This window comes from Lucilia cuprina, chromosome 3 (assembly GCF_022045245.1).
Source record: "Lucilia cuprina isolate Lc7/37 chromosome 3, ASM2204524v1, whole genome shotgun sequence".
In the NCBI taxonomy this organism is placed as follows: domain Eukaryota; kingdom Metazoa; phylum Arthropoda; class Insecta; order Diptera; family Calliphoridae; genus Lucilia; species Lucilia cuprina.
In genome coordinates, this window is record NC_060951.1 from 13,015,966 (window position 1) to 13,027,312 (window position 11,347).

An 11,347-nucleotide genomic window follows, 5' to 3' on the forward strand; every position below is an offset into this window, starting at 1 on the left:
CTCCAAAATTGCGACCTGTAGTTTGATTACAAGGTTTACAAGCCCTATTCCGGGGTTCAGTTTTATGGGGGCTAGGTGAAATAATGGACCATTTTTAATGATTCTGAGCAGATTGGTATACTTTAAGGTGGGTATAGGACCAATATTATTGTGCGTTACAAACATCAGCACAACCCCAACTCCACTAAAGTGGTATAGGATATAAAAATACGGTTAGGAGTCCCTGACTTTATGATAAAAGATTGGGTGTATAATGGACCGATGCTTACAATCTCCTACAGTGAGTAGTCCATTTATTATGGCCTTGTTTACATCAGCTCATATATTAAGATATAGTAGCAAGTTTTTTGGCGTTAAAGTGTTCTAATGTTGTCACTCACTGTATGTAAATTGGCTTCTGGCTAAAAGCAAACTGTATGAAGTGTTGTTCTTAAGTGTGTGGCTTGTGTTTTTCAAACTTTATTTATTTTACAATAAAAAAAGAAAATATACCATAAAAACATTATACACTCCACTAATTAAGAGGAAATACAATAAAAGAGAATAATAGAAAACGTTTAGAATTCTTGTTTGGTAGAATATATATTTATATATGAATATGTTTGTACATATATTAATATCGAGTTTTATCATTGTATAAGTTTGGTCGATCGAATTAAAAAAAAAAATGATACAGGTATAACAACAAACACACATGCTCACCACTTATCATAGAAAGACGACAGTATTTTTTTTAAATCAAACGAAATCATCGTAAAATAATAATGATGATGTTGTTAAAGCTGTTGATAATATTCTATTTCTATCTATTCTATTTTATTTTTTAAATAATATATACATATGTACATACTTATGTATGTATATACTTGCTATATACATACATATTTATACTATCATCTATCTATCCATATTTATCTAAATGTGGTAATGTATACGATGGCAATTTAGAAAAAAATCTTGTTTTAATAATATTTTGGCATTGGATTCATTTCATATGCAAATGACAATATATAAGGAAACAAGAAGTACCTTTGATCCGTATTTGCCAGTAAGAATTCGTTCGATTAATACGTGCCAAATAGATTCGGATCAAAAATGACACGATTAGTAAGTTTTATTTAATTAAAAAACAAAATATAAAAAGGAAATTTGGAAATGTGATTCAAAAAGAACAAATAAAATTTTTAAATGTAACAATAATATGCAAAAATAAAAAAATAAACTAAAAGTGATAATGTGAAAGGATACAATGAAATTAAATGAAATAATATAATTTTAAATTAACGGTTAAAGTTTCAAAAAACTGAAAAAATTTAAGCAAATTAAAAATATTAAACATCAATTAAATTGACTCGATTCGTATGCAAATTAATATAATAAAATTTCAATATTTAGATGTTAAACGTTTATAAAACATGCAACAATTAATCACTCAGACTGTCAACAAAATGATTAATGAATTAGTTAGTGCTGTGATTATAAGAAGAAAAACATACATATAAACTCATACATACATATAAACAAAAAGAAATAAACTTCCTTTTTAAATGAAATGTTAAATTAAAAATATATTTAAATTGTTTCTGTTCAAAATTTAAATATTCTGTGCAAGAAGAAATAGACAATTTTAGATTTACAATATTTACATGTGAATTTGTTATTACTATAATAAAGAGAAAGTGTAAATTTTAATGATTTGATTATTTTGTCAGAGATGGAATTATATTCAATTCTAAGATGATAAAACGTGTCAGAATTATGTTTTTAAAGGATAATCATTGGTTTATATCCTTTTAGTTCAAATGTACAAATTCAGGATTATATTTATGTGGAATACTAGTAATACATTAACGTAAATCTTCCTTAAAATAATGATCACTATCGCGGTCATTTACATGATGTATCATATGGCGGGAGTTCTTGTATTATTTAAAACTTCTGGCACGAAGTATTCAATTTCTTAAACAACTTTATTTATAAAAATTATTGTTTGTTCGCTGGATCGATTATTTTTCAATTTTCACTACAGATCCAGAACGTATAGATATAATCCATATGAACATGTTAAAAAGTTGACCAAAAAGGTTGGACTATGCTCCAAACGATAACACTGTACCACAAAGTATACAGAGGTGTCAACTTTGACGTTTAAAACAAATCTAAAATCAGATGTTGTATAGCTTTTGTGAAACTTGTGCATGAAGTGATACGTAAGACCGGGTTCACACTGGGAAACTTTTGATTTTGTGTGTGAGAGAAATAGATTGTTGATATTTCTTTCTCTTACACACAAAAATCAAAAGTTTCCCAGTGCGAACCAGGTTTAAACTACAGCTAAAAAAGTGTGAAACGTGTCTTGAAAGAGAAATAGTTTTTTGCTCGTGACGCCTCTGTATACACTGAGGCTGTACGTACGGCTTTACGTATGAGAACAGCAGTTTTATTTACACAAAATTTGACAAATAGCATACATAGAAAGTATGAAGAAAAGTGTATCCGTAAAGCTATTAGAGTTAGCTAAAGTCAGTATATAATTTATACAGCCTTATTTCCATTATTCTACTATTTAAGACGTCCTAACCATGACTGTCAGAATGTTCGAAATACGATTTGACCTAAAGGAGAAACCTATTACACAGAAATATCCTTTATTGATACAGTTTGCTTGGAACTGAAAATGGACACGATTGATTTACATTTGATTCTAGTCCTTATATAAGTTCTCCTTTCGAAACAATTTAAATACTTATAAGAAAAATTGATATAAACAAGTTTTTTATATACCAGAATCTCCCTTCAACAAATTAGAAGTGACAGTCATTAAATGTCCCTCTTAAAGAAAATCTCTTCATCAGTTATTAAAACCACACTCATGAACTCTGGAGTTCAGTCCATAATAGTCCCTAGTTTCAAATAAAAGACTATCCTTGACTGTTTTTGTAGAAAAAAGCATGTGGTACAGTTTTAGCGCAATATGTAATGGAACCATTACACATTGAGAGAAAATATGAATGAAAACTTTGACAGTCGTAGTAAGTTTCATTCAGGAATGTATTTTTATGTACACGTTTAAGAATAATGGAAAACAGTTGATTTCATCTTACTTTGTTATTCTCTTATTTTAAACACGGATGAAATTTCAATTGATTTTCCATAAAGTCTCATTGTCTAAAGCCACTTTAAGAGGGTAGAGATTATAACTAGAGAGGCTACATTATAATTAAAATTATCTTTAATTTATACAAATATAATTTTTAATTTGCTTAATAGTTTCGGTGACTTTCAAAAAGTTTGATTTTAAAAAATTGCCATAAAAATTAATTCTTTACGTTTAAATTTATTCACAATTAAGTAAAGGTATATTTAAATTAACAGAAACGATAAAAATGCATAAATATTGACGTTTTATTCACATTTAAGTGATTTTGACAGAAATTTAGAAATCAAGTCATTTAAAACCATAGAAATTAAATTGTTCATTCATTTGTTTCTTTTCTTAAAATAAATCTATTTCCAATATCATTTAAGTTTGCGACATTTGTAAATATTAATTATTACTTTTTTTATTTAAAACAGATCGTTTTATTATGCGCTGTGGTGTATGTGGCCGCAGATGTTAAACATCTTACAGATCGTAATGTTGATCTTTTCAAATATGATCCCAGCGATGTATACACCCTGCCCGAGGATATTGATGACGATAAACCTGCTACGATATTTAACGGTGATGTAATGAAGGCTAAAGTAGAAAAATTGCAAAGTCTTAGTGGAAGCAACAAATTCAAATTGGAGTAAGTTATTCATAAGGCCAATATTAAAATCGAATCTAACATAAAATGTATATTTGCAGTTTGAAGACACAGAACGGCATTGAGGTATCAAGTGTTGGTAAATTGAAGGACGATAAAACTTTTGTTGTCAGTGGTTCATATTCCTTCACCGGTGCTGATGGAAAACGTTACAAGACCAGATATACTGCTGATGAATTCGGTTATCACCCAATGACTGAACTCGACTTAGATATACCAGAGTAAGTTTTTAAAAGCTCTCGCTCTTAATATATTTCTAAATATGTTTTATAATAATAATTATAGTCCCCAACCACTCGGCGCTGGTTTGGGAGCCGCCAGTAACAAACTTGCCCTTGATGACAAGAGAAATAGATTCCAGTTTTTGAAACAAGATTTAAATTTGGAATTAAATCAATCTCCAGTCAGAGGCAGTGGCCAAAGTGGTGATGATTACAGTTATTCCAAACTTGGCAGCAGCAATTTCAATGAATATGAAAGTCATGGCAATGGTTATGACTATCATCCCCCAACGTAAGTGATAGCTTTAATAATAACGTAATAAATATATTTTAATTTAATTCATGATTTCTTTCATTTACAGTCAATCTTTTAATGTGCCTGATCCATCACGTCAATACCTGCCAGTTCAATAAAATCCATTATCGTAGTTTATAAGTCATTTAACATACATTTTACCTTTTAGCGAATTCTTGCTGTGTGACAGCAAAACCATTAATTTAAAGGTTTTAATTTGTAAATTCAAATAACATTCACATAATAAAACCTACTTTAAGCGTGTAAAATAAAAAATAGAAAAAAATCAATCAAACATGAATATTTTTAAAGTGATATTAGAAATAAAATAAAATTGATTTCTATAAAAATATTATTTTTTAATGTACATTTAAAAGCAATTTAATAATCATTTAAAACTATAATTTTGTTATTAATTGATAATATGATATCAAAAATAGGACAAGGACTATGTGACGTACAGGACTCCTTGACGTACATAATTCATAAGAATTTTCTAAACAATTTTCATAAGAGATGTTATGTCCTTTATAATATCACTCCCAAGATATTTGGATCTAATTTCGGCGAAAGCCTGATAATGGCAAATGAAATATCTAAAGTTAGTTTTTTGTCCAAAAAAGTCCACAAGATTAATATAGAATACATCTGATTCCCCATTTGCATAAACTAATTCCTAATAGTAACAATTAATGATTAAAATCTGATTTACAGCAGCAATCGTAAATTGATCATTTTGATGTTCGAAATATGATCGTTTATAAATTAATTTTGTAACTATATTTCACTCAGTCGGCAGATCAAAAACTCTATTATTGTATTTGCTCAAAAAATACTAAAATATAACTCTAAAACGACTCACAAATGAGTCAAAATAGAGGCAAAAATTGATCAAAACAATTAGAAGAGTTTCGCGTAGGGTACCACCCAGAGGTTTAACTCACAAATGACTCAAAATAGAAGCAAAAATAGATTGAAATTAATCAGAAGTGGAACTCATAAAAGACTCTTTTAGGAGAGTTGCGGGTAGGGTACCACCCGACAAATAATCATTAATGATCTGAAAATAAATAAAAATTTTTAAAATTTCTAGCTCGGTATTGATAAAGATAGCATTATTACATAACTTCGATGCGATCATCTCTTAAAGCTGTATGGCCACTTATCAAAATGTTGATCAAAATACATAGATTTCGTTTATGCTTCTTCTGCTTCAATGATTTCTCGTATAAATTACTAACCCATAAACAAGCGTTGATCAAAATTTAGACGTGTGGCCATCGGCTTTAGGCTTAAAGAAATCCATAAGAGTTTGTCCCCTGGTTTGTGTTGGTATCGCAACCTATAACTATTTTACTACTTTTCCTGTAAAATATAAGTATTTTCGATAAATTGTGATAAGGGTATATATAAGTTTGTTATTCCGTTTGTAATGGCGAAATCCACTGCAACTTCTATCGCTACGAGTTCAGAGGACATAAAGGAAATTTTTCTGTAAGTAAAGCTCGACTTCGTAGTTTTGGAGTTTTCATGATTAAAAGAGAAACAGAAAGTTCTCCCAGGTCTGTGAAAATGAATTCGTACTGACTGAATATTCCAGCGATGCCCGTATTGACAGCGGTCAATTCTGATAAAATGTGGCAAATTGGCATATTAAAGATAATGGCCTTAATAATTTCCTTAGCTGTTATTAAGGTGGTACGGAATTTGACAGGTAGTTCAATCGCCATATGGTAGAGAATGTGGTTCGGCGTGGATCTTAGCAGACCAAGACCTTGTCTTAGGTCTGATTAGATTTGATGCGTTTTTACCCATGTTGGCAAAAATAAAAAAAGCAAATTCTATTCTGGATCTTATAAAATATTTATATATTTGTAAGGCTCTAAAAGGAGCATGGTTCAAGATTCTATAAAAGCCGATACTGTTTATTATCGATTTGATATGTTTCATAGGTGTATTATTACTGGCTACCGTTCTGCCTAAAAACTTGATAGTTGATAATTAGATTAAAAATTCGGGGCCTGTTGCAGAAGTGAATGATAATGTCTTTGATTTGTGTTTGCGAAAATCATAAGAACGATCTGGAATCAAGTTATTCGTGATTATGTGATTTTCATGTGAACTTTTAGTTTGGCCTCTAGGCATTTCGATAAGACAGATAGAAAGCAAATAGGTCTATAATTTGAAAAAAATACTCGAATCATTGTTTCTTTTCGGAACTGGACACACCAAGATTTTCCTCCAATCATCCGGTACTGTACCGTATTCCCAGTGATTGTTGATGTTATCAAATATTTTCTTTCTGCCGATATTTTCAATTTTAATTAGTATCTTATAGGAGATACCATCAAAACCCATGGCCGAATCCGGGTTGCGGGATAAAACGTAGTCTTCAAAAACTTTATAGGATAATTTAGGGATCGATAAGGATGAATTATTCCATGGGATAATGTCAAGTAAATGGTTAAATGTTGAAGTATTATTCCTTTTCTGTTGTCCATTCCATGAGTTGTTGGATCTCGTATAGAACAATTAATAGTAATGAGGAAGAAAATTTTAACAATCGCTTTTGTAAGGCCGGAAACATAATAGAGCGTTGCAATGAAGTTCTTAAGGGCAGTTTCGAAGCATTATTGGTGAAAGGGGTTCTTAAGACAATATTTTTATTTTTTTTATTATAACATACATACAGTGAATCAATTAAGTAATTTGCATATGTAAAATTTAATAAATTTAAAAAAAAAACTTTATGTGAACAATTATTTTTAGCAAAATAAAGCAATTTGTTTGTTGTATTTTTTAAAGAATATTTTATATTTAAATTTTATACCATAAAATGTAAAATCGTTATATTAATTAACGAGATCTTTGATAAAATGTAAACGTATTGTTAATTTTTTGGGTCAATAAAGTATTTTGCTTTTTTATTTATTTTTTTTTTTGTTCATTTTTTAATTTTGCTACATTATTTTATAAAATTTAATATTTGTATTACTCCTATTATTAGAATAACATTTTTTAGATATGTTAGTAGTGGAACGTCTAAATTTGGACATTTCTTAACCGATTTATTATCCTATATACCTATCAGAATTTATCAATATTTGACTTAACATGAAATCTATCGTTTTTTTCATTAAATTTCGAAAATAATAAGTAATTTTGAATTGGGTACATAATATATTATATAATCAATTTGACTTAAATACGATACTCAAAGTCTAGACTATGGAATAGACTATAGACTAGACTATAGATTAGACCAGTCTATAGTCTAGTTTACACTTTAATTTAGACAATAGACTAAACAATAGCCTAGCCTATAGATCAGACTATAGACTAGTTTATACTCTACATTATAGGCTAGATTATAGACTATAGCCTAATCTGTGGTCTAGTCTATAGTCTGAGCAATAGACTAGTATATTATTTAATTTATTGTGTAAATTATAGCCTAATGTGTAATCTAGACTATAGACTAGTATATAGTCTAGTCTATAATGTAGTATATAGTCTAGTATATAGTCTTGTCTATAGTCTAGCCTATAGTCTAGTTTTTATAAACTAGATAATAGACTAAACTAGATTATATCTAAGATTAGACTAGTGGTTTAACTATTGACTAGTATAGATTATAAATTAGATTATATTTGGTTCAGACATAATGGACAATATTATAGCAGAAAGCATGTAATATTTTTTTAATGTATTGTGTGAAATCTTATGATTAATAAAAGAACATAATTAACTATTATAATCTATAAATTAAAGACAAAAAGTTAAACGACTTTAACTACCTTACCCAACTTGCTAAAACGTCTAAGGATTCTGCTATTTTAAATGTCTGCTAACTCTTTTATTGCTTGAACAGATTCATTTTGTATTTTATTCTGCTCTTTTAATAAATCGAGACTCTCTTGTTCGAAGCCTTTTGAGTGCTTCTTTGGTCCTAAATCTCCAGAACATTTTCTCTTTTGTGCCTCTTTATTTTTACTTTGAGTTGTTTGTGGTTGATCCTCCGTTTCTACTTCTAAAGAAATTTCCGTGACGGAATTCTCCTGGTACTCCAAACCATATACATCTCCTGGTGGATTTACAGCAGTGGACACATTTAAAATAGATTCAGCAGCTTGTTCCACATTTGTAAGCGGTATTTGTGTATTTATCACTCCTCCTGTTCTAGACGCCCTTACTTTATTTTCACTTAAAACTATAAAATATCCAAGAGCACTTATTTTTTCCATTTGTGTTGGACCGATCGCATTCACTTTTTGGGTGAGCTGTTCCCAAGAATCGTCTATTTCTTTTTGGTTGCTTCCAGACACAGGAACACCCCTAGCAAGATTTGGATTATTGTTCATATGTTCGTTAGACTCGTTTCGTTTTACAAAATGACACAATAACTCTGTCTGCGTCTATGTAATTCATACCCCCTATTGACTTTTCCCTCGTAGAAATTAAAATTTTCCTTTATTCTTCTGTATCAAATTTATAATTTGGCCAATCCGAGATGATGTTTGATGTATCCTTGTAAACCTGTGTAAGAATTTACATTGCCTTATTATAGGTGTCTGATTTATCACAGTGTCCATGGTTTCAAATTCGAGTATTATCATTTTCCCTCGTCCTATTAGAATTGTTCCTAGTCACTTTTGCATAGGGAAGTATTCTGTGTATTTTCCTCCCCTCTCAGGGGACGAAAATCTTCCGCACCATCCAAAATTTCGAATCTTTTAGAAAATACACTAGCCGTTCTGGTTCTGGCCTCCTTTATAGTCAAATTTTCGATAGTCATGAGCGAAATGATTAAACCGGAAGCATCGGTAAGACAAATGGGATAAAATTTTTTTGGTTTATCCATAAACAATTTCCTTTGGAATATCATTACCTTTGAAAATTACTTTCATATTATTTGTCGGCACTGAAATTAAGTCACCGTTATCATCTTTTCTCTTTCGATTTATTCTAAAAACTTTAAGGATTGGGAGTCCATAGAATTTAAAAAAAACTTCCTCCATGATTTCACTGGGAATGTCAAAAACTATGCCAGTTTTGGATACATTATGGCATTTTCCACGAAATTTTTGGCCGCAGCAAAATTTTTAAAAGAAATTTTGCATCTACCAAAACCAACTTTGGACTCTTCCAACACCTCAGATATTTGCAGTTCCAATATTATGTTACATACCGAGATTGCGTTTAAGTATTTTCTCATACCATTGCCATCGTAAGCATCTAAACTAACAATGTATGGCCCTTTGTGACTCCGATCACAACTATAAAGGTTCTCAACATTCGAAGACTGTTCCCTATTCTCACTATCGTCTGATTTGCTTGAACCCTCGCAAGCTTCAATTCAATCCACGACTTACCTGAATTTTCCATCATTATCGCAATCCTCATCGTCCCAGTGGTTTTCTTCCTTTCCCCACATTGTCTTTCCCTTATTCCGGAGGGCAAGAGCCCCCGAATGCAATGTTAGCCAAACGGTCCAATGACATGCACATGTTCCGATAGTCACTTACGTAGCGCATGTATCTGGCGAGATACACTATGTATTTCAGTACATTTATATGAAAAATATGCCATTTTAGTAACAATATTACGATATCTAACAATATTACTTAATTAGATATATATTAAAATCACAGTTAAATTCGTAAAATATCTGGCCAGATACATGCGCATGACGGAGGGTTAAAGATGAAAGATGATGAAGTCAATCAGTACCGCACAGTCCAGTTACAAAACAAAAAAAGTTTACACAAAATATCAATCCAAAAATTTCCACAAAAAAACGGTAAAAAATAACTGTTCACAATAAATTAAACAGATCAAAAGTTAGAGTGAGACAGTAAATCAGAAAATAAAATAGATACGTCTTAACACGACAAAGTTTCACAAAAGAATAAATTTTAATTTTGAATTTAAAGCTAAATCTGATATTGTTAATTGTTGTTTAGAATGATTTTTTGTTAAATCCTATTTATAATGTTTAAATTAAATTTTCTAAAAATTGTATCATATAACATGAACGGTTTAAAAAATAGTCGGCAGTAAGTAGGGAAATGAAAGTTTGCAGGGTAAATTTTGGGACATTCCTAATATCCAGATGTCATGGCGGTATTATCCAATTCCGAGTGGGAGAGTTTAATCTGGCAGAACATCTGCCAGCCATTTTGCTCATATGTACGTTTCAGCAGGGAGCCAGACAGAAAAACCTATTCGGTGCCCCTTTAACTTTAATCCCACTATGTAAAAAGATGGGGTTATATTGTTTTTGTCATTCGAAATATTCGCCTAAGACCCATAAAAGTATATATATTCTGGATCCCTATTAGATTCTAAGACGACCATGTCCGTCCATATGTCTGCCTGTTGACAACACGATAGAGTCCAAACCGGAATAACTAGAGAGCTGAAATTTTGCACAGATATTTTTAGTTAATGCAGGTTGTTTGGTATTGCAAATGGGCAATATTGGTCCACGATTTCGCCCGTTCAGAAAATGTCTTTAAAGCTCATAACTTTTTAAAGGAAGCTAGTGGTGGTATAGTGGTGAAATTCGGCACAAACATGTTTTATAGGAACCTAAATCTTTTTGTAAAATTTTATAAAGATCGGCCCATAATTGATCCGCGATATAATTTCCCCTTCAAAATGACTTCAACTCCCAGTACTGCAAATATCCTTCAAACAATCCAAAATATCTCTATAACAAGCCAATATCTCTCTACCAAATCTTATAAAAATCGGTTCATAAGTTACCAGAAAACTACTTTAGCGCTCACAACTGGCTTAATAATAGCAGTATAGTGGTGGAATTAATCATAAACAAGTTTTATAGCAACAAAACACTCTGACGGTATATTAATTTCGAATAGTAAAGACCTTCCAAAATTTACTTTAATTTTACGGCACAAAATTTTATGGTGGGTATAAAAGATTCGGCATGGCCGAATACAACACTCTTATTTGTTTTATTTTATTCCCTTTATGATGGTATAATTTTAATGGCAAAT

The 11,347-nt window shown here is 30.5% G+C and overlaps 1 protein-coding gene across 1 annotated transcript; it reads left to right on the forward strand.

Annotated features, from left to right (window-relative positions):
* The first annotated feature begins 989 nt into the window (after positions 1-989).
* On the forward strand, positions 990-4,615 carry LOC111681051. The gene is made up of 5 exons (XM_023442767.2): positions 990-1,107; positions 3,577-3,791; positions 3,851-4,030; positions 4,095-4,322; positions 4,393-4,615. The coding sequence occupies exons 1-5, from the start codon at positions 1,096-1,098 to the stop codon at positions 4,442-4,444; spliced, it is 687 nt and encodes a 228-aa protein (XP_023298535.1). The 5' UTR covers positions 990-1,095; the 3' UTR covers positions 4,445-4,615.
* Positions 4,616-11,347: the final 6,732 nt, after the last annotated feature.

Coding starts and splice junctions, on each gene's coding strand:
- LOC111681051 (XM_023442767.2), top strand. Junction 3,792..3,850: donor AGCAACAAATTCAAATTGGA/GTAAGTTATTCA, acceptor GTATATTTGCAG/TTTGAAGACACAGAACGGCA. Junction 4,323..4,392: donor TATGACTATCATCCCCCAAC/GTAAGTGATAGC, acceptor TTTCATTTACAG/TCAATCTTTTAATGTGCCTG.